At 36.9% G+C, this 24288-nt stretch overlaps 2 protein-coding genes across 7 annotated transcripts in view; both read right to left on the reverse strand.

Annotated features, from left to right (window-relative positions):
• LOC143423471 (dystrophin, isoforms A/C/F/G/H) overlaps positions 1-24288 on the reverse strand; it is a 361743-nt gene that overhangs the window by 333671 nt on the left and 3784 nt on the right. For 4 of the 6 annotated variants that reach the window (XM_076894836.1, XM_076894832.1, XM_076894833.1 and 1 more), the window contains 31 exons: positions 17403-17464; positions 17176-17268; positions 16625-16702; positions 16454-16546; positions 16209-16298; positions 15920-16118; positions 15689-15837; positions 15168-15563; positions 14451-15092; positions 14257-14379; positions 13676-14155; positions 13441-13598; positions 12987-13354; positions 12114-12901; positions 11876-12028; positions 11245-11406; positions 10609-10911; positions 10381-10524; positions 10128-10298; positions 9851-10033; positions 9669-9785; positions 9467-9586; positions 7060-8508; positions 6638-6862; positions 5992-6507; positions 5274-5911; positions 3842-3989; positions 3426-3539; positions 3163-3339; positions 2980-3087; positions 2753-2864 (listed from right to left, as the gene is read on the reverse strand). In XM_076894836.1, the coding sequence (XP_076750951.1) occupies positions 2753-2864; positions 2980-3087; positions 3163-3339; positions 3426-3539; positions 3842-3989; positions 5274-5911; positions 5992-6507; positions 6638-6862; positions 7060-8508; positions 9467-9586; positions 9669-9785; positions 9851-10033; positions 10128-10298; positions 10381-10524; positions 10609-10911; positions 11245-11406; positions 11876-12028; positions 12114-12901; positions 12987-13354; positions 13441-13598; positions 13676-14155; positions 14257-14379; positions 14451-15092; positions 15168-15563; positions 15689-15837; positions 15920-16118; positions 16209-16298; positions 16454-16546; positions 16625-16702; positions 17176-17268; positions 17403-17464 (8559 nt within the window). The remainder of the gene's footprint in view (positions 1-2752; positions 2865-2979; positions 3088-3162; positions 3340-3425; positions 3540-3841; positions 3990-5273; positions 5912-5991; positions 6508-6637; positions 6863-7059; positions 8509-9466; positions 9587-9668; positions 9786-9850; positions 10034-10127; positions 10299-10380; positions 10525-10608; positions 10912-11244; positions 11407-11875; positions 12029-12113; positions 12902-12986; positions 13355-13440; positions 13599-13675; positions 14156-14256; positions 14380-14450; positions 15093-15167; positions 15564-15688; positions 15838-15919; positions 16119-16208; positions 16299-16453; positions 16547-16624; positions 16703-17175; positions 17269-17402; positions 17465-24288) is intronic. The other 2 variants (XM_076894837.1, XM_076894838.1) reach the window with 2 other exon arrangements.
• Positions 17772-19796, reverse strand: LOC143423718 (uncharacterized). The gene is made up of 2 exons (XM_076895231.1): positions 19371-19796; positions 17772-19289 (listed from the first exon to the last, which is right to left on the reverse strand). The coding sequence occupies exon 2, from the start codon at positions 19127-19129 to the stop codon at positions 18821-18823; it is 309 nt and encodes a 102-aa protein (XP_076751346.1). The 5' UTR covers positions 19130-19289; positions 19371-19796; the 3' UTR covers positions 17772-18820.

Here is a 24288-nt window from a genome sequence, read left to right on the forward strand (position 1 = left end):
ATGCGCGCTTTGATACGCGAAATTCAAAATTCGCGGCGAGATAAATACACGCGTTCTACTGGGAAGAGGATTTTGTTCGATAGGAGGACGCCGGTGAGAAATAATAGAGGGTCAGCTGCGCGGGGCGGTTGTCATTACCAGTCGCGGCATAAAAAGCTGTCTCTCGTACAACACCGTGGTGCAATTAGCGCAGTGTCATACAATACATTCCCTGTGTCAGCACAACAGCGCAACATCCGATATTTCTCGTCCCCGCTCGTGTCCACGGTTGCGCTCGAAAAATGTTATCCGTTTTTTATTGTCGCCACCGACGCACCGCCGTGCAGAACAAACACAACGCCTCGAATTGGCCAATTTCGACCTATGCTATCATAAAGAAAAGGGTGGAAAAAAAAACGGGATGTCGCAAAATGGCCTACGGCCATTACTTCAATCGTATAATATTTTATAGCTATTGTATTTTTTTAATGCCAAAAATGATACGTTAAGCGAAGATTTATATCGTTCGTAAACCGTTTAACTCTTGGCGCACCAGCGGGTACGCGTACCCGCTAAATTTACATTTCAACCGTAACAAATGAAAGGCGGAAGAATGAAAAAATAAAAAGCCGAACACATCTCTCGCATTGATGATGGATGCTAAAAAGCACTCTATAGAACGAAAGTTTCGTGCGTTTCTTCTCTCTCTCCCTCTCTCGCCCTTTTTTTTTTACTCCCTTTTCAATCCATGCTGCTACGCTAGGCAAAAAACGTGACCACAGGAACATGAAAGTCTTAATGAGCTCTCTCGCTAACGAGGAACGAGTTTGTTCAGGTGAACATCCGTCCCTCGTACTCGACGAGGCACACAGGCTAGACTCGTTGAAAGCAGCTTTTCTGGGATCGACGTAATTCAGCGTTAACGTGATCACCGCTCACAATATATCCCGCTAATCGGAGACCGGCTCGGATCAACCCCCGATTCGTTTTCGCATCAAAACGACGGAATATTATGTTGCACAGAAGTTACCAGGGACGCGATTCTGCTAATCAGCTTTATTTCCCCGTGTTCTGTTTGCGTATGCCGCGACCTATTCAGTTATTCGTTAATACGCCAGCTAATGAACATCTGAATATTCACTGGTTAATAACGAACGTGTAAACTTATCCGATTATTGGCACCATGTATATTGACAAACATATGTTTGAGTTTTGAAAATTTACAAAAACTAGATACGGATATTGCCGCGCAGTAATCATCGCTGACAAACCAGAATCAGTCGGAGCATCGACTAATGCTACATATTTAATCACGATAAGGGTCGAACCGTTGGGGATGATTCGATGCAGGAAAGACAGCACGAACTTACTACCCATGTCCCCTGCGTTCCTTGGGGAAACATAAAAAGAGACCGCCTAGATTTTTTCGCTAATCGATCGGACACAAAGAACCCGCCTATCCTATTCCACGTATCCAAGCAATGAACACGCGACATCCACGGTGGCGATGAAATGTAAAACGTACAAGAATAATATTATTTCGCGCCACAGATCACTAGATACGAGCTTAATCCGTTTGTAGCCCAGGCCCCTCGAGAACTTTCGTCAAACGTGCCTGATTTCATCTTGATGTAACGCCGCTCGAAAGGGAACTGGGAGACAACGGAGGAAGGAAGTAAGCGTCAGTAGCGGAGGAGCAAGGAGAACGGAGGACAACCAAGACCTAGCTATCTTCAGCCTGCCGGTGTTCTACCACGACTACATTAGACGGCTTATCCGCTCATTATGCGGCCCGACGATCGCGCTTATACTACAGACCCTCGACCTTTCCGTTAAGCTCTCCGCTTTTGGATCAACAAACTCACGTTCTTCCTTCCTGAAACCAGCTATTATCCCGACACGATTCTGAATCATGCGCCACACCGCAAAATTTTTATTCGACGCGTCGATAGTCCTCAGCTGGGACGCGCTTGGTATCTTTAATGAAGGAACTGGAGGATTTTAACAGATCGAGCGTAAATTGAACTGAAGCTTTCGCGATTATCGCTCGTAACGTTAAAAGAGCGAGCATTCTGTGCTTATAAATAAGAAGAGATGTTCTGTAATTATAAATCGCTTCAGATTTGATTAAAAAATGATGATAAAAGTATACGTAAAATGAGGTATGATAACCAATCGGTAAATATCGTCAGAGAGTGTTCTGATTAAAAGCGCGACGATTCAGCCAGGAATTTATGGTGGTCGACGGTTCTGAATGTACAGGGACGACCGAGGGATGAAAGTAAAAGAAAGAAAGCTCGCTACTCGGTGAAAAGACTGCACTTAACGTGAAGCATTATATATCGTCCTATACGATGGAGTGGAAGTGATATGTGGCCAAGCTTATCGAACCGGCTAAACGTGCTATTTATTGAGCAGTTGCGAGCTTTCTTTCAAAACTCTCCAACAGACGCACACGTATATATTTAGCAAGCGTTAAAATGGCTTTGACCAAACTCCGAATTTTTAAAGAGAAGTTTTAAATAAAACATTTGTATATGAACAAACGATGTTCTTTAGATAGAATAATATTCAAATTCAAAAGGAGAAAAGAGCTTTCATCAACGTCAACTGATACGCCATCTGTTGTCCACTGTCGAACATATGCAAACTTTCAAATTAAACTTCTTTCCCGCACAATGAAATTTAATGCGTAACTTTGTATATAATATGTAAACCGTTACGATATTTATGAAATTTTTAGCTTATTTTAATGTTAGAAATAAAAACTTACCGATTGTTGGCGTTGTTCCGCCGACGACCACTGACGCTTTAACTTCATGACTCTGCGATTCTCCATTGTTTTTCACAAGGTGCCAGTCTTCCCTCAGTTTCTTCAATTTTTCCTGTAAAATGTTACGAAGCATAAAGCACAATTTAACAATAATACTGCAAGTTTTAATATTTGTCGATTATGTAATCGTTACTACATTACAATAAATTATTTAGATATCTACTTACTTGCAATTCTACAGAAATCGGTTGCTTTGCAGACTCGCATTCTTTCTCCAAATTTGTGTAATTCTCTAATACATCTTTCACCTCCATTTCTCGATCTTCAACTTTAGTCTGTCATATAGAATATCATCAATTTGTATTTGTATATAATTTTTTATAACATCAAACAAATACTTAACTACTTACCATAACATTTTTAATAACTTCGGCTCGCTCTTGCTGCGGTAACTCCCGAGAAATGTTTATTCTCGTTCGAGTTTCCATGACCCACGCCATAACGGCGTCCAAGGTACAGATATATTTTTTAAGAGATGCGAGTTTGTTTTCAACATATTCACGGTGACTGGAAAGACTTGTATTAGCCTACAACATTAATTTAAAAAATTGTTTGCGCTTATAAATTGGTCACGTATTATTTCGATTCATTCCAAATAAATTTCAAATAATACCTTATCCATATCTGCAAGTAATTTGTTACATTCATCTTCTGCAGAAGGAATACCATTTTGATTTACTAAATTCTGTAGAGCTCTCTTGCGGGTAAAAAGTTCTTCTTGTCTGGCCTGAAAATTTTTGTTATATTTTTACGTCGATACTTTTGTAACATTCGTAGTATATTCAAAAATGTTTAGTAATCTATAATTGATGATAAAACAAACAAAAAGTAAGAGTTCATTGCTATTTATGTCTTGGCACACTTTAGTTTGTGAAGTCATGACATGGGAGGTATTATTAGGTTCACTTTCAGTTTGTTTAATAACGTTACAATGATAGTCAGCTGTTTAAGAAAATTAATTTTCTGGCCAGAATTTTATCTAGATTTAAATATTGAAATCAAATTTATTTTATAAATACATAAATTTACCTTTATTAATGACAACCTAATTGATAAGGAAGTTTCATCCGAAGGATTTGCTGCTGACACCAGTAACGAATTTATTTGCTCCAAAATGTTATAAGCACATTCTAAAATTCTGCCTTCGTTGTTCACTTTCTTTTCCATGGGAAAATATCTTTAATAAAACAAAATATAATTATCAAATACTACCCAGACAACACAGCAAATCACATAACACTTCAAAAAGCACCAGTGTATCACGGTGGCGCCCCCAGGTTCCGTAACGCCACAGGGGTATCACCACGATTACACGCATTGAAATGCACCAGAACAGCACGCGATGCTGTTCCAATGCTGATATCATTTGCCAATGCCATTTATTCATGAATTTTGTCAGCAGTAGTGATGGCGTAGGATGACACTTTTCCATCCGCATTATAAACGAATATTAAAAATAATAAATACTGCATATTGTGCTATTTTAATAGGCAAAGAGCTTTTGAACCTCTATTGTATACCATCATATTATATATCATTTTTATGACAATTTGAAAAAATATATATATATATAGCTTTCAGTAACTATAATTGTTAGCTAACAACAACCAAAATGTCTTTCAGTACTTAATATGTTAAATATCTGCTGAGGTCTGACGGTTTTAATTTGTACAGAAACACAGTTTCTCCGTTAACAAATGTCATCCTACGTCACTACTTAAAAAAATTCATGAATAAACATATAACACGCATGATACGTTAGTGGTACTATGGTGCTGCACCGTGTGATACGCTGATGCCCCAGGACGTGCTGTTGCGGCGTGCTATCACAACCATCGTCGAGTGCGAACGTAGATGGCTATGGAAGTGATGTCACGCGGCGCAAATGACATCACAGTGCTCTTACTGTGACAAAGTTGTGTTGTCGTGATGCATATTTCAATAGTTTTATTGAAACTATTAGCAATATGTACAATAAATTACAATATATTAGTTTCATTATAATTAACTATATATTTCAATAGTTTTATTGCAATTTATTGTATATTTCCTCAGTTTTATTGTAATTTATTGCATATTTCTCGCTTTAGCGGTAAGACAGAGAAAAATGCTATAAGGAAGAGTGAGACAGACGATACCGACCCTACTCTAAAATCCCTGGCGCCATCTCTGTGAAAAGTGCTCAAACTGGTCGCACAGCGTTATCGGCAGCGAAGTGAACTACTCAAGAACTACTAGCGACATCTCTTGGAAGAGCGCCGAAACTGGTCGGGTATTAGTGTCACTACTTTCCGCAGAGGTGGCGCTAGTAGTTCTTGAGTAGTTCACTTCACTGTCGATAACGCTGTGCGACCAGTTTGAGCACTTTTCGCAGAGATGGCGCCACGGGTTCTAGAGTGGGGTTGATAGCATCTATCTCACTCTTTCTTATAAAATATAAAAAGTCATAATTAATACGTACTTTTCTTTTCGTGTGGTCAAGTCACTTGAAATAATTTGCCATCGACGTTTTATCGATTCAATCATGTCTCGAAATTCTATCAAATCTTCAGCTTTTGCACGAGTTAAAATACTGGCACTTGAAACGTTGATGTTATTCATTGTTCTTTGCATTCTGGAAATTTCTTGTTCCAATTCAAATATCTTCGTTTTTGAAGTTTTAGAATGACCGAGCGAATTTAATTTCTTCAACGAATCTTCCATTTTATCCAGCCAATCAGAAAACGTGCGGCACGTGTTGCAAAGCTCCTTCCACTTGTCGTAACATTTATTCCACCGGTTGTACCTTTCCACGTAGCTTTGATTAACATTTATCCATTCCTCCCGCAATTTGTCACTTAAACGTCTGATTTGTTCAGCCTGTTCTCTTCTTAACTGGGAAGCTACGTTTTCAAAAACAGAATTGATCTCTTCAATGCTTGGCTTAAGAATACTTAATGCATTACTAATTTTTTTCAAACACTCCTCTTGACTCGAGAACATTTCGTAATCATCACCATTCAGAGGCACGGAGTTTAAAGATCGTGTCACGGTCACGACAGCTTCTCTAATCTTATTAACCCTCATAGTAAATTCTTGCATATCCACTCCCCCCACATCCTAAAATACAATAAAATAAGATCAATATAAAAACTATGTTTAACAAATTCATCAATTGAGAATAGAAAATGAAGACATACCACTTCAACCTTTTTATCCGTTACATGCTTGTCCTTGTCCTTACTACCACTAAATCTTTTAAATTGTGAACTAACTTCTTGCCATCTACTGTTAATGCTATAACGTACAGTTTCAGAATATCCAACATTTAATCTCTTCAATTCATTAGCGATATCATTTAATTTATGAATCTGTCCCTTCTTGGCATCAAATTCGACAGTAAACGACTCTAATTGGCCTTCATAATTATTCACTTGTTCAAGCTTCAGTGGCACATCTCTAAACCAGTCTTCAAATTCTGCTACTATATTGTTATATTGTCGTAGCATCTCTTCTCCTCGCTGTGCTTGTACACGCCTCGTATCTATTTCCGACATGACTTGATGCCATTTACTTCTTAATTTATCCTGGTGTTCGTTCTTTATCTTCTCAGCCCTAACAGGATCAGATGTGTGCACTGTCATGACTAGACCGTCGCCTTTACTTATCAAAGCTGCTGCATCTGGTGCAAGAGTACTAACTTCTCCCTTTAGTACCTAAAACATATGTACATTTATTGCATAAAAATATATACTATAGTTAAATGTCAAAGGTATTTAGAACTCTTTTATTTCAAAATGAGTTCTTCAGAACAGCAGGAACTTTCAACATAACTTAATTACAAACCTCCAAACGCTTAGTAGGATCTTTTTCGTTACTGATGCCGCTGATGCTCATTAGCATAACATCCATCCTATGTAACATTCGTTGTGCAGCTTGTTCAAACTCCAAAATGTTTTTCTCCAAGCCTGTTCTGGATAAACCGGGTGATACTTTAAAAGCTCTCTTATCACCGGAACTTCTTGCCTCTGCTTTATGTTGTATTTCCTGTGATAATTTTTCTGCCTGTATCTACATATGACAAAATGATTAAAAATTGTAAAAGGTATTTAACTCTCTTCGTATATATACGGTAGCCCTCACCTACTATTATGTATCTACAAAAGCCTCAACTTGTATTAATTATTACTGTTACGAATTGTATTATTAATAGCGCATAACATACACTGTAAAACCTACAATGGCAAGTTAAGTGCTATTAGAATTACCTTGCCCAAGAGGTGCTCAACATGTTCTCCTAAATTTGGATCTTCTCCATCCGAACTGGAACTTCCAACATCAATCTCTGTGTCATCAGAAAAAATTAAAACATCGTCGGTTTCTTTATCGCTTCCGTAAAAGCTTTCACAATCCTCTAACGTATCATCTTTTGAGATACTCCTAGTACGTTTGTAAAACGATGATCTCGTAGCTTTCTCGCAATCAACGTTATGGTTCTCAGTGGCACGTAACTTTACAAACTCTGGATCCTTTACAGATATTGAGTCTTTATCATTAACGTGTTCTTTCTTCCTTTTCGTGGAACTAATTGCTGGTGTAAGAGAAAGACCAGAGGTACTACCCTTCGAGCTTAACTTTGCACTTGCTTCTCTATCTTCGAGTATAAGATATTCAGCAACGCTATCCTTATCTTTCAATGCAGCATATTTCTCAGATTTATTTACTTGACAGGAAACTGAATTGATTGAACTCGACCGTACAACACTTCTATCTTTTATCGATTTGCTACTCGAAATCTTTTTATCCGGCGATATACACTTAACGTCTAGTTTAAGAGTTAACTTCTTAGCGGTTTTTGCAGAATACGGATCTATTACCCTCTTCTTCTTTAAAATAGGGATAAGCTCCCTCTTTTTATTAACGATCTGATTCCCACCACTAATTCCACTACAACTTATTACCCTAGTGTCTTTATCTTCCGTATCAGTATCTACTGATTCTGGCTCTGTTTCTGTATCCTCTGCTTCTGTAATCTCTACTCTCTCTACAACTTGCGGCATTAATCCTACACTGACATTTGCACTTGGTAATATTACATGATCTTCGGGAGATGCAATCGATTTAACTATTTCCATTTCTTTTACTTCAACGATACGAAAGGGATTCGACTGTGTATTGTACACGTTGAATAGTTTTGTGTCTGTGGTGACCAGTGTATTAGAAGAAACTTGAGAAAACAATGTACTATTTTTGGATAAAAAGAATTCCTCATCGGCCATGTACGCATCTAGAGTGTCTGGAGATGAAGAAGGTAGGTCATCATCGATTTGAACTATCTGAGGTTGAGAGGTTTGAACGACATCGGGTACAGAACTCATATCTAACTTTCGTCTAACACTTCTACCAGTATCTACAATTTTAGTCTTTACTTTCTCTGATTTTGTGGAAGATTTCCGACTTCGATGAACTATCTCAATTGGCGAACTCTCCGGCGTACGCACAACGTTACATTGACTTTCATCAAACGCAGGATTAAGATATCCTATACCATATATCTCCTCATTCTCATCTATCAATTTATTCTCTTTTTTAACTAGCTGCGCCGAAGTTTGATCCGGCTGCCTAGACAATTTAGCGCGTCCATAATTGTCTCTCCCCTTAGTCTCTCCCACCTTACTTTTTATTAATAAACTGTCTGTGATTTTGTGGATCCATTCCTGTGAAAATATGATTGGGTAACAGAAAATTCATGGATAGGCAACAGTTAATTTGAAAGAGCGTTGTTAATAGTGTGACAATATCAAGCATGGCCAAAATGAAAGTGACAATGCATTTCACTGTGCAAACAAAGCTTTTCCTTTGCGTGTATCCATCACCAGTACAAAAACTCGGAATATATTTCTGTTCATTCCTTATTCGTTTCGTTTTGCTAAATCATATTCAGATTCCTGTATAAAAATGTATACAAGGGGAGAGACAACGTCAGAGATGATTGATCGATATCGAGTTTTTCCATCCACCAAAGTTTATAACTGCATTTTATTAATAATGACAGTATTATTTACATAGATAGAGACACCTCTTGGACAGGATCAAAAAAACTCCAAAAAGTTCATTACTAGGCACCAATGTAACTTACATATAATACTCATACAATGAAGTGCTAAGAATATACATAATAATAATGTGACCAAACTTAAAAAATAAAAATATACATGTATATATATGATTTATTTATATATCCATTGATTAATACTTTAAAGAACTATATAGTAAATTTATCATAATTGAGTCTGCCAGAAACTGAACTGAGAGAAAATAAATAATAACTCTATGTTATAGACTAATAGTTTATATGTATTATTAATATTAGCAATAAAAACAAAAATTCAAACGTAAAAATTTGACGTATCTACGGTTTATATATTTAGTGGAATTAAAACGTTCATTTTCGAAAATCACATAAAATATTATACTGTTATAATATATGTAAAAAAAATTAAAAAATTATGCAATATATTACAGAAAATTGTAGTTGATGAGATATACGTAATGGTACTATAAAGCACAAGCATTACATATACCAAATGTTAAGGTAAAGATTAAGCAATACAAGCAATGAGGAAACAAGCGCGCAGTGAATGATATTTAAATATATTTCATAAGTACACTTACTTGTATTCTATTGGACATATCCTCCCACTTCTTGCAGACATCTGCTACTTTCTCATAATAAGTATAACGTTGTAGTTGATTGACTTTAGGTTTTGCTTCAATCATTTCGCTTTGAACAGCCTACAAGAACCGAAGTAAAAGCTATTAGATAAATGTTAGATTAAGATGTTGTAATACATAATAGCCTTAAGTCACCAATTACTTTGCATTGTTCAAAATGATTTTCCGTTAATTGATCAATGGGAACACTGTCTAACTTATTCAATTTTTCTTCAACTTGTAAGAGCCATGCATTTATTTCATCGACATTAGGTTCTTCCTGGAAAAACAAAAATTTAGTTTTTTACCTGAAAAGTAATAATTGTTTATATATTACAAACTTACCTCTAAAGTATTACAAAGTCTTAATCGCTTTTCGGTATTCGCTAATCTGATAACAACGTCTGACAACTTCTCTTTAAGTTGCTCCAAATACATAGGATCACATAGTTTGGAAAATTTTTCTTGAGAATGCAATAACTTATCTTTGACAACGTTCAATCGAGGTATTACTTCTGTCAAAGTTTCCTAATTAAGACATTACATAGGCATTTAGTTTCGTACAAACTGTTTTAACAATTTGAAAACTCCACATTCAATTACTGTACATTAACATACTTACTCGTACATATATAGCGTTCACCGGAAGGTCGGGCATGTTTTTTTGTGTATCTAATTCTTTATTAATACTGTCTATGGACATGTTAATGTAAGACATATTCTTATACATATCACGCGACAAATCCAAGGCTGATTCCAAGCATGCTTTTGATTCAGTTATATGTAAACCCAGCTAGAACAAATGAATACATGTAACATTTTACGTTAGAAATAATAGTCAACGAATTCACGTATCAATGTAACATATATATTACCCTATTATATAAATCTTTTAACATGTCGATTCGTCTCGAAAATTTCTCTGGTTCAGCAACACTTTTTTCTTCAACTAATTTTCGACCAGTTATAATAATATTTTCTACTTCGCTTTTAATTTCGCTTAATGTTTGATAAAAACGCTATAAAAAATAATAAATTACAAATATTCATACTCCTTGAAATTATATGGTGAATAAAGGAATGTAAACGAAATAATTAATTACCAGACAATGTTTAAGTTGACCTTCAATGGCCTCTGGATCCTCTGATGCCAATTCTAGTAAACACGTTGCTTCTTCTATTCCCCTAAGTTCGCGCAAAGCTCTGGATAATCTAGGCTCTAAATTTGTCGGACAACGAAATCGTTGGAACTTCTTTTGGACTTCAGAAAACTTTTGCTCGATAAGGGTTAATTGCTCTTGCAATCGCAATGCGGCTTCCTGTTTTCCAGACGCTTTATATGAATCAATTTGTAATGCCATTTCTTTAAGCGTCATGCGCTGATGCTCCATTTCTTCCATTAATTTCTGAATTATTAATGTATACAACAATTAACATTAATTTGATATTTATATTCATACACGATGTACAGACATAAAAGTCTGTACGTTAAAGATACATGTATAATGCATTATACATTACGTATAATTTATATTTTTTACGAATCTAAAAATTATTTTCCTTTCGTCATGCTTCATCGCAATAATGTTTTATATACAATGTTTGTAAATACGACGGCAAAAAATTAATTTAGCACGTGTATTAAAATTCACATTATGATGTATTCATTTACAGATGAATTGAAAAATTTTATCTGATAAACGTTTAGTAAACAGATAACAAAAATTTCACTAACAGACCTGATAATCATGAGGCAAATCATCGGCAGTAAGGTCGCAGTCAAGACGTGCAGTTAGTACAGAATCTATTTGCGTTAAGGAGTGCTGAAGAGCAAGAATACGTCCTTCTGATTGTTGTGCTTGCTTCACGGATCCTTCCAGCAGCTTTGCTCGCTGCCTTGCCTACTCAAAATACAACTCTAATTTTCTATGTAACTTAATTAAAGCAACTTTGTCGTATACACGTATTCGGAGAATAAGAAAAAAGCTGCATATAAATATGTAGTTATAAACTAAATGTCTGTAGAAAAGGTCATAAACTTAAGAAAAATATATACCAATGATATTGAACTATTGAACTTCGTCTAATGTTGTAAATTCACACGAATATAATTCACAACGCGTAAAGAATCATGTAGAACGATTATAAAATAAATAAAAAGCTTCATAATTCGTACAAGCAAGAGCAATTTCTCAAAGCAGAATAATAGATAATGTCTTTCAATGGATATAACTAAATAAGTATTCAAGACTTCTTTAGTAATGATGCATGCAGTTAAAAATAAATACAATTTTTGGTTACAAACAAAATTTAAAGAAAAAATAAAGTTAATATATAAAAGACCATGGTATTGTACATAACAGTTCATACCTGATTATTCAAGGTTTCCCAGCGACTTGTTAAACTCTCTACATCTGTTTGGATGGACTGTGTCATGATATTACTTTCAACTAATTGTTTACCAATTTCTTGAATCTTTTCAAGTCTAAATTCTGGATGATTTCGTATGTAATTCTCCAAGTCCTTTTTAAAGCACAAAATAGCACGTTACTTATCGAAACAGATCATACTGTACAATTTTCTCCCGTATTATAAAATTTATACTTACATCAAGTTCTTCTGATATTTCTTCAGCGTCCGCAGCACTTTCCGTCGATCTCTTCAATCGTTTATCTAATTTATCCAACCAATCACTCTCTTGCGCAACTAAAGCACGGAATTCACCGTACTCGTGGCTAGCATTTTGTAAATGTCTATAACGTTCGTAAATACGATCTGTAACGTCCGTCCATCGAGCATTTAAGAATGTAAATCGTCTACCAAGTTCTTGTACCGAAGATCCTTCAGAGCTTAACAACTTATCATTACCCATTTCATTAAGATTCCTAAATTCTTCTACTCGTTTATCTATTTTTTCTTTCAATGTCTGATATCGACCGCGAACTTGAAATAGTTCCACTGAAGACGTTATGTTGGTTTCTATTGGTATTTCTTTTTCTAAAGCCGATAACCACTTTGTAAAATCTTCTATTCCATTTATTATTTCATCATTTTTTTTCAAAGCATCCTCGTAGTTATCATTTAAACTTTTAGCACCATCAACGATAGCATTCCATTTGTGCGATATAACTTCTAATTTACTGTTCAATACGTTCGCAAATTTTGGTTCAGAATTCTCTAGTAGCCTATTTGTAGAGGTTTGCAGTCTTTCTATCCTCGGCTTTGTTCGATTTATATCTTCGCAAAATGATTGAATCTGCTTCAACTTAAGCTCCATTGCTTCAATATCATCTGATGGATTACCTTTTGATAATTCTTCCAAGTACCGAGATGACCTTTCAAGCCAATTCTCAAGATCCGAAAGCTCATTATTGAATGTCTTTAGGGCTTGTATGTCTACATTAATATTAGATACATTACAGTAAAATATATTATATATGAATTTTTGAATAATTACAAACTTATATTTAATTATACATACCTTTTAACAAGTTTTGTTGGCGTTCTTCTAATATTATAGGTATGTCGCTCCATTTGGTGTTAAGATCTTGCAAAACATCTTTAAGTCTCTGTCCTTGAGAATCTCCATTAGTTTTCATTATTAGATCATGTCCAACACTATTTACGTAATTGAAAATTTCTTGATGTTCCTTTAAAGAATGTTGCAGATCGCTAAACTTTCGTAGCTGTTCCGTCATTGTCTTGTCGTCCGACATCACTATATGCTCTGACAATAACATACTTTCGACATTGTTAATAAAAGACGTAAGATTAACAACTGCATCTGTATATTTCTTTGGTGGTGCTTTGTCAGCAGCGTCATTTAATTCAGCCAACCTTTCGGATAATCTATAACGGTTAAAGAAATTTATTAAAATAATTTACAAATGGATTTCTCATCCATTAATAGCAAAATGAAATAAATATATACTCACACTTTGTATAATTTTTCCCAACTAGAAATAAAAGTTTGCATATCTGCATTTAAATTAGCGGATTCATTAATACCAGTTTGATCTTCTGACAATTCTTTGGCTTTTTCTAACAATTTTTTTATACGGTCTTCATGGGATTTCATTGATTTCAGTTTTACCTAAATACAAATCATGTTATAAGATAATCATATTTCGTTTGGACCACCCAAAAAATTGTATGAAAAAGAGAAATTACCCTAAATGGTTCCACTTGACTGTTTCCTTTGTTTGAATCGAACCACTTAGAATAGCTATCCAACATTAAATTTAAACTAGCCAATTCCGTTCGAAACTTTTTTACTTCTTCCAGATAAATTATACGAGTTTTTATTTCATCGAGCCGATTATTAGTTGCCATCCAGCAATTCTGTATATCTTTAATTTTTGTTTCCTCTGCGTCAACCGATTCGTTAGCATCTTTTAGCTCATCAAGAAGCTGTTTCCCTAATTCCAAAACTTTGTTATAATCATTTTTATGCGCCTCTATATCAGTTATCGTATCATTGTACACTACTTTTTTCTCTTCAACGCTCAATTCATTAAATACACCTTCAGATCGTCCAATTTCTAGATCAACGTAATCGAGCCATTTATACAGATTATGTAACGCAGACTCAAATTCATGCCTAGTTGTATTATCTACACGGCGTTTCTTTGAATCACTATGAGGTGTTGACTATGAAAGAGCAATAATACAAATAACGACACATTATTTACTGATAATGAAAAGTAGATAAATATTAGATAACAGTCCTGTTGAATGTTTCACAAACATACCGTTGCAGAAATTTCTTCCTTATAAGCGATACTCGTTATCGTCTCGGACATCCATTCATTGCCTGTAATTACTGTTGTCTCTCTCTCAGTTTTCAAATCGAATTCAAATCCAGAGTTTGTTATCTAATATAACATAAAGGTATAGAATTATATTTCTTACGAATAATGTATTTCAACCAAATGCTGTAGATTACCCTTTGCGTCTGCACTTCCATTATTTGCCCCACCGCTTCCCATCGATCTTGTAGATTTTCGATCTTTTCTAATATATGAATACATTCTGACGATGTACTTTGCCCTTCCAGTTCTTGAATTGATTCTTGCAGAGACGCCAGCTTCCTCTGATTCGCATCCATCTCCATTTTTAAAATTTGCAATTTCTTTATTCGTTCCAGTACTTCACCGATCTCAGTCGCTGGATTTGCCTCCATTTGTTTCAACGTGATTTCAGTTTCGTTCAACCACGATACTAATCTTTTGTAATCGTCGTTAACGTTTTGCCAAAGCGAGGAGAAAGCCTGTAACCGTTGCCTTCTTTCTTCTTTCCACTGACAAATATGGGTCCATCTTTCACCAAGAGCAGATAATTGATCTTCCATTTGAGCATAAACTGCTTCAGAGTTCTCTTCGTCTACAACGACCACCATATTTCTCATTCCATCGACAATTCCTTGCTGCGCCTCGATATCTTGCTCTAGTTCGTTTAATTGCTTCAGTTGCTCATCCAAGGCAGATTGGTTCAATTCAATGGCTGCCATTAACGAAATCCTATCCTCAGTCCTCGTTAACCACTGTCGTAATGCATCCAACTGGCCTTGTTGCATTTGCATAAGAACCTATAATTACGACGGAAAATGATTAACATCGAGAAAAAGTAACATATAATCGGCGATGCTTAAACCGGACGCAACCTCGTGAATTTTCGTTTGCCTTTCCATCGCCCGCATTCGGAGTCCTTCCCATCGAGAATTTAATAACGACATTTGAACACGAACTTCGTGCTCCTCGTCCTTATGTAAACCACCTTCCGCCAATAATCTCGCGCCTTCTTCCAGCACAGCACCAACTCCGTCCTGATGTCCGGACAGTTCCATTAAAAACGTTTCGTGCTCGTGAAATTGTTGTTTCAATACTTCTAAACTAGACCCCGGTTCTGGAGCGTGATTCAATTTATCCTCTGCTTCCAGAAGCCAGGTTAAAACTTCCTCGAGAGCGACTTGGTAACCACCAAGTTCCACCGACACGTTCGTTGCTAGACTCATTGGCCGCGATGCTGGCGTTCCAAAATTCGTAAAAGATAGCGTATTCTGTAATAGGCATTTTTCTTTTTTTTTTAATGGAACACTACCTCATCAAACCAGAAATACACTTATGACATTTTCCTGTGAGAGGAAATTGCAATTAGTAAACGTTATGAAATCGACTTAAGTACCTCTGCGCCTGGTGTTGTAACTGGGCTGTTATCGCTTGTTACTGGGAGATCTAGTTCGCCTATATCGTCTCCAGAATGAGGTAATGATTGGAAGAGGCACATAACGTACATCATTATCGATTTTTTATCTGGTACCGATGTATTTACATCTGTGATAAAAAAATATAGACTTTCAAATTCAAAGGATGATAACAGAAAACTAGTATTACTCTGATGTTTCATTTAATTTACCTTCTGGATCCAATAGGCGTTCGATACCTAATTGTTCCTGAGCAATACGGAACGCATGATCTAATCTAGCGTTCGGATGTTTACGGGCTATATTATTAAAATCAAATAAATGTGGTTTCCATTTGTGAAGGATCGCATTGAACGCTAGACCGTCCGACCAAGATGTTGTGAAGTTTTTAATATCAACTCCAGGATAATTCTACGAAAAACATACGTTCCATAATTTTACCATCGTTGGTACGTGTTGTATCGATAACAAAGAAAATTAATTTTGCAAGCAAGGATTCACCTGTGAATTCTGGCGACACCATGCTAAAAGAGTTTTTTCCAAATTTGTCTGTTGCAGTTCCGTCATTAAATCCTTCAGATGATAATGTACCTATATAAATATATTCAGTATACTTTCAAGTAAACGAGAAATTAAAGGGGGCCGCTCACTACATGATTACACGGATGATCAAGTAATAAAAAGATATTTAATGTTCGCTGATAACTTTGCCATGCTTGGCGAAATGATCCAGCCATAAAACTGACCTGCCAGTGTAGAATAATGCTCCATACTAATCCGAGTGTTAGCTTAGGATTTCCGTCAACGATATCGTTACTGCTGATGTTTACAAGTTTCACCTAAGAAGGATAGAAAAATCCATTAATCCGCGCTTACTATGCCTTCCCTTATAAAAAGATGCGACGTTGGTAACTCACGTTGTTCTGTTCAAGAATTTGCAAAGCTTTATTAACGTTATTTAAATGATGAACTCTCATACGTCCGCGTTCTCTTTTCTGCAAATAAATCAAATTAATCAACGTCGACACGCTATTCAAGTAAAGCAACAATCAATATCAATAATTATAATTAGAGTCGCTATTAAATTTTCGAAATCGTTGAATAAATGCAAATTGGGAATAAGTGCGACTTAATGAGGGAGGCATTTAAATGAAGTAAATCTTCCGCATGGATAAAGACGTCCGTAAAACGGCACAAATACACGGAACGACGCATATTTTTCGCTCGGAATGCTTTTACGCCTACTGTGCATAGATAATCAGCACTCACACGCGAATATTCGTAATACTCGATAGGCGCACCTGCTCGGAATTCTATTAGTACTGCTCACATAATGTAAATAGGAAACGCACTATTACAACCACTGGGAAGCGGATAAAAAAAGAACAACTGTCAGAGGTATATTTAATAAATTACATCAGCTGCGAATCGCAAAATAATTACTCGTTATTAAAAATACTGTACTTACGTAAACTTTTGACGTAAGAACTTCCAAGAGGGACAGCAACCGATTGCCATCTCTTAAGTCGACGAATAAATCGGAAATTGGTTCGTGATGATTCTGTATAACGATTCGATTAATTCAGTACCATAAAACGATCATGTTCATATTTTTGATCGTACGATCTTGGACTTTATATTCAAGTATAATGCATTATTATTCTTATGATTAGTCTTAGATAATTTAATACTCACTTTGAGCAACTGCGAATTGATCCATTTTGCAAACGTTTTCTTTTGTACGTCCTCTCGCTCATCTGCAACATATAAGCGTAACCATTAGAACGATCAGAAAATAGTGTGCAGAATTTAAGAAGATTAATTTGTCACACTCGTATCGTTGAGTAGACATAATTTAGAGCAATAAACTTAATCCCTACTGTGATCGTTTCTCCTCGTCTGTCTTAAAAATATGCATAGTGTTCGAAATGATTGCAGAAATCACGATTCGGAGCAATCAGGAAATTGTAAATGTAAAGGAAGTTATAAATAAAAAAATCGTCTCTCGTGTACTTAATGGGATAAGAAGTACTTATTACCAATTACAATGTACATCATATAATACACGTTTAGCGAAACTGTTCCGTAAAACTTGCAGAAACGCAGAAAATTCAAATCTCGCAGTGATTACAATTCAGATGAAAAAAACAGCAAAGAATCTTGATCTGAATATCTTATTTCTGCGGCAACAGCAGTGGTTTCATTGTCATTCCGACACCACCGCGAAATTATTGTCGACGTGGCAACGACGGCTCGTCATCTATCGCGTTGACACTCATTGACCTCGGTGCAGCCAGCAGTAAACTCTTGAAATTTAGGTCGACCAACAGAAAGTCATAAACACGGTGCTTAAATACCTGTACGACTAGCGACTTTTCACGAACCATCGGAGATCTCATTTTACGACCATACGATATATCGATTACGGAATGAATAATCCATCCGACATCCGGTGGCTCTTCATAAATATATGACGTTTAAGTTTGCTCGAACAATACACTTTGTACTTTGACCAAAATAGTCTTCCATTTATTCTTCCTGTCTTCGCAGAGTCCTTCGAAACCCGACAGAACCGCATATATTATAGCTCCATTTTTACAAGAAACCAGAATATTCAGATTCCAATCCCTATTGCTTTTATCCCAGACAACGCTACGTAAATTCTTTCAAAACCAACTCTAAGAAAACCCTCTCTCAAGCTTATTTATACGATCTAACATCCCGCTTCCTTAGCGATCCTCTTAGATCGTCTATCCTCTCTCCCATCTATCACCATTCATCACTGCCTTCGACTGGATCTCCACGTTCCTCGTCGAATGCTCCGAATTATTGCCAAATGAAACATCTCGACATCATGAACTCCGCGAACACCGCCAGAGAGATTAATCATCGGGAGTCTATCAGAATCCCTGGCGCTAAGCAGTTCGGAAAGCAGTGTATTCTTCTTCACCCTACATTTCAGCGGACTCGAGAAGCCACGCGGACGTCAGCGTCCATCGATGAATGAACGAACGGCTGTGCTTATCTTACGACCAGAAGGGGTACGAGATAGCAGTGGATGGTAGGGGGCTGGAGGGGGTGCGGGAAGGGGATCCAGAAATCGCGGATGACGATCACGTAGCCGAAGCAGAAGTATGCCGTAAGATACGCGCACGAGAGCGCGCGTCTTTCCTGGCCTGGGCATCGGCCAACGTGGAACTTTCCTTGCGAAACCGTGCCGCTTCCGAATATGGTGCACCGAGTTCTTTTGCACCGGATCGTACGGATCGCCGGTTTTCTTTCCACGATGACTTCGTTACCTTCCCCTGGAAGGCTGAACCTCCGCCCCGTCTTCGATCAAAAAAATTCAATCGCGACACGTAACAGGGCACTTTCTGCGCAGATTCGATCGGCCATCCTACGCGATCGAGAGTAACGACCATTGGCGCGATTGTTCGACACAGAGGAGCGTTTAACCACCGCTACTAATAGGATGGTATTTGCTCGTTAACTTGGGTGGATGAGTTAACTCGTTGTTTAAAAATATCCTCTCACTTGCCACGAGCAGGATGATTCACCGTAGAAATCGATTGCTGGCGGATTCTGGAAATATTTTACCATTTCAGTACTTTTACCTTTAAGTATTACAATACGAATAATTACAGTAAAATTATTAGTGAATACCTTGCCTTTTCGTGTACGAGTTTTCAGTAGAAGATTTGATGTCCATTCTATTCACATACGATGTTAACGCCCTAGGCCCGATGAATTTTAAAAAGGCATTTCCTGCATTGTTATAATCCGAAGGGGTAGAAAATTTTTAGAAATAGTTTACGAGAAGAAACGCGATGGTAAATCATAAATAACGATGACTGCACATGATGGATATAACGGAATTCCATAGCCGAGGTCATCCAACACGAAACGCGGACCTCAACATTGTCACGATCACTGTCGGAGCGAAGTCTTCCTGTTCACTGGTACCGGTTATTTCTATGTCAACGGCAAAATGCAACTAGATTTTTCACTTTAACTGGTGAGATACGGTTGAATTAAAGCCCATTAAAGAAACAGGTAGAAAGTCGTTCATCCGACTAAATACCATTATTGCAATTACACTAATAGCAGGATAAGTTGTTTGAATTACAAGATCGATGTTGAAAACTGTATACGAATATAAATCGAATTCCTATAAACGAAGAGATATGACAGATAGCTGTAAGAATACAGGAAAAATCATTTTGATCTGTCATCACTTGAAATGATTGACTATTTATGACTGGACAGTTTATATAACATAGCCCCATGCATCACTGGTAACAGTAAAGTGCTTGGTATCCATCAAAAGTATGCATCTAACTCATAGAACCGTTATGTCGTGTCAGTCTTGGCTCTACTGATTTTCGAAGTACTTATGTACATGCGTTGAAAACAGCGTGCTTGTGTATTGGTTCATATGAAATTGAATGTATCAGGGAACGAGACAGCTGTACGCGTACGTCGCATAGACTATCTATATCGAATTTCTCAAACATTTCCCAAAATCCAAAGCTGGATGCAAGTGTTTATACATTCATGCACATCTGCCGGTTCACTTTCAAAGCAACTAACGTAAGCAACGGTGGCCTAGTATGACGCGCGCGAGGAAACTATCTAGGTATGTGTATTCATACACTATTACTTTACATGGAAGCGTAGAACAGCGCAGAAAATTAATTACAACTTCTAACAACGTAAAAACAATACTGTTGTGAATACACGATGAACGTACCAACATTATCGTAACAAAATAGAACGAAATTGTAAAGTAGAGCGTAATAAAACTTAACTTCCAAGTTGGATATCATCAACGAGAACGAGTATGTAAGTTGGAGCAAGTACTAGTTTCGATACCTCGCTACTCTGCTTCCCAAATAAGAAACAATTGTCAGTAACCACCCTTTCCCTTATTGCGAGGGTTGAACGAACCGCAAGTTCGGAACGCGTAATGCTGTTAACGCCGCGATAATACATCGCCGAGGAAACAGTGTGCCAACCATCTGAAACCACCGCTAAACTTAGCTAAACGCACGCTAACACGCGTTCCCTTCTTCACCATACGCGCTATTCATTAGAGCAAATCAACGAAACAAATATTTCGCGGCAAAGCGCCGCTGCTACTGACACTTATCAAAACGAACTTTCTAAAACGAAACTTTGAATCCTTCATCATTCCCGTTTTGCCGTTCGCAAAAGGCATTATGAGTCACTTTACTCTGCAAACTAGCCAAGGATAACGTATTTCTTTAGATTATCTCATTCTCGAAACTAACCAATGGACGCTTCACCCCAGGGGTCTACATACTTCAAACAGTGTATTGTCCGATAAGGAAAAATTAGATCCCTGAACATAATAGAGATTTTATGTTTACAATTATGCTAATCTTTTCATTACATCAGTGGCCATTACGCCATCGATAGTGCGCTAGGCTTGCAGTATCGCTGGCGTAGCGCGATCTCGAGTGTCAGTTACCTCAAGGACGCGGAATTTTTCCCGTATCAACTACCGCTCGCGAGAGAAATGCTCTCCACCTATGTGGATATCTTTATGCTCACGCTCGAATCTCTTGTAGAATTGTACACGGTGGATCGTAATTTCACGTCAAGCTGTACCTCGTACCCACCATTTCTTGATGAACGCTAATCGCTCGGCAAACTCGAATTAACTCGAACCTGATTCTTTCTTTCCCCATCTCTCTCCACATATATGAATTACTTCTTTTTCACTAAAATCGTTAAGCAACTTTACAGAATTTCCTGAGCAAGGTGCTCGAAACTACTTAACGTCGCCTTTACATTAAAGAGATGCAGATGTCGAGAAAATAAGAAGAGGTGAACCCAAAAGACGCAGTAAGTTACACGTCAGAAATGCGAAATAGTGACGTTATACGATAAATTACCTCAATTTCGTTGCAAACACTGTGCCTGGCAATCGAGAAACTTGTAACCCTTCCGCACACCGGAAAATTAGTCTATAAATATCCTTAACTCGACGGTCTGCGGTGGCTACGATTAATGTTGGCAATTTTATGTCATAGTCGCAAACAATAGGAAGACACCATAGTTTGCCTATAATCAATTGGTTCTTGTGAGTTATTTCCTCTCCATTATAAAGATATCGAAGCAAACATTTTCCAAAATCTTCTATTATATCTAAAAATGTAAAAGGATTTTAAAGAACACCAAAACCTTATAGAATAATTTAATATAAGAATGATAGATGTGCGGTAAAAAGAAAGAGTAGAAAGTAACTATTGATCCATACAACGTAAAAAGCAATCTGGGCCCAAAACACGCTCATTTACCGGATATCAAACGTATTTCGCGTGTCCCTATACTTCAATAGAGTGTATGCAACCTTACACAACCGTTGGCACAAAAGGCGCAAAGCTTTTAAACGCTTTTCGGCTATAAGCCATTCGATGCCGCTGTTTCATTCATTGGCACCAGGACTGAATGCAAATCGAGCACTTTGCAAACAAGCCAACCACCTAGGATAACCGGCAGCGTGGCGAACAATCGTTTAAACGAGATGACAATGCGGACTACCGACCGTCAGAACGGCTTCTCCTCTGGTGTGTATACTGGAACGCGTGCCATGGGCCCCGTACGCACCACCATCTGAAGTTCACAGGTCAAATGAACCGATGGGACCGCGTAACGTTCATGCCACCATTCTACTATATATATACATGCACGGCTTAGAACTCATTTTCAGCCACTTGTTGGTATGATAATCAGCATATAGATATCATGCAGTTCCTTCTATTGATTTATCCTGCCTTAGTACGAATCTATGAATAAAACATTGCCAATTATAAAAAATTCATTGCACTCAAGTAAATTAAGTCAGATTACGTAGAATTAAAATAGAATTCAAACCGAACGCGGTCAAAGAAAATTGCAAAGAATCAAACCAATTGAGAATGTTTGACTTGGGCGGCGTCAGTAAGAGACTGATTAAAATCAAACTAGAGTAGGTACCATGGCGAAAGCTTTGAATAGCGAGGAAAATTATAAAAGTTTAGTGATGTAGTATTATAATCTTTGATAAATATCTCGAATGAAATACGTACCTATCTTTGTATAACGAAGAGTAACGCGTTTCAAAAATCACACAGCACAAAAAACGCTCCAGATAACCAAATACACGGTACCATAAACAATCCTCCATACATTCAATTTTCCATTCACAACATAACTGTTTTCTTCCAATTTAAGCTTCTGTGAACGAGGAATACGTTCCTTCCGCTAAAATAAATTCATTGAAATCAGGAAAACAAAGAACTTCATTATTTTGACACGTGTTACCGTGAGTCATTCATCTCACAATACCAGTTATTAATTCTTAAACAAGAAGTACGTGAAATATGTCGACATTTAAACATTGTTTACAACAGAAATAAATGGGTACAAATTTATCGAAGAACAGTGTTACATACCTACATGAACGATAATTTCTGCTAAATATAGTGCGTTCACACAGCAAACACTTTAATTCAACTATCTTGACAATTACGTGAGTACTTGTGTGTTGATGAGCCAATTAATGCAGACGGCCTTACGCGAATTATTTAACAAACAAGATTCCAGTTTTTCCATGAAAATACACCATTGTTCTCGTACATAATAATTGGGGAGGCTGTCAATGAAGACACATTCAATTATCGTTACCCTAGCAAAGTGAATGAAATACAGAAATTGATTAACATATCGTTATTAATCAGAGTATACATATATGTAAAAATTAATCTGTAAAATTTGTTGAATTTCAAGAAATCATCGTACAAAATTCGCACGATATTTTCAAATTTCATTAAAAGTATATAAGCATGTTTATCAAACCTACCGCGTCCTAATCTAAATGACACCACTTACGCAGCCCAGTTATCATTCTTGACGTGCACGTGTACCGCACCTCTTTCTTGACGTATACATACGTTTCGCGTATATGGTGAATAAATATTTTAAAGATTAGATAAAGCATACCTTAGAACATAGATAGCCTCATTGCCTACTGACGGTGAGAGTAGAAAAACGTACAGGTAAAAGCTAGAATAGTCTACTTCGTTAACGTTTATGACATTTTTCCACATTTTTCCATGAACTATGTACAGAAGTAATGAGATTTTAAAACCTGAACGTCCCTTTCGACACATGTGCAGTTACTTATCAAATATATTAGAATAAACACAGACACAAATACAATTTAAATCGTAATGAACACAAATAAAATGAAACTCGTGCCAATAAGAAAGTCAAATACTAACGATTACCATAAAGATCAGAACATTCTTCGATGTATAATACTAAGAATGCAAGGGTCTCCTTAAGATTTCGAAAGAGACAAAGAAAAATGAAGGTTAACTTCCCTACGTTGAAGCGAAGCCCTCGGTACCAGACGAGTCCTTACCTAATATCAACATACAACGTCATAGGACATAAGAAACGATCGTCTGATAAAAGTAAAATCAAGACGTCGACTCGTACGACGCCAGAAACGATTGCAAAATGCAAGTAACAACAATCGAATGATCCCGCGGGCAATAAGGTCATAATTACG

Source organism: Xylocopa sonorina, chromosome 5 (genome assembly GCF_050948175.1).
Source record: "Xylocopa sonorina isolate GNS202 chromosome 5, iyXylSono1_principal, whole genome shotgun sequence".
In the NCBI taxonomy this organism is placed as follows: Eukaryota; Metazoa; Arthropoda; class Insecta; order Hymenoptera; family Apidae; genus Xylocopa; species Xylocopa sonorina.

What these genes read in the sequence shown, in the direction of transcription:
- LOC143423718 (XM_076895231.1), bottom strand. Translation starts at nt 19,129, where the DNA reads ATGGTCGTTACTCTCGATCGCGTAGGATGGCCGATCGAATCTGCGCAG.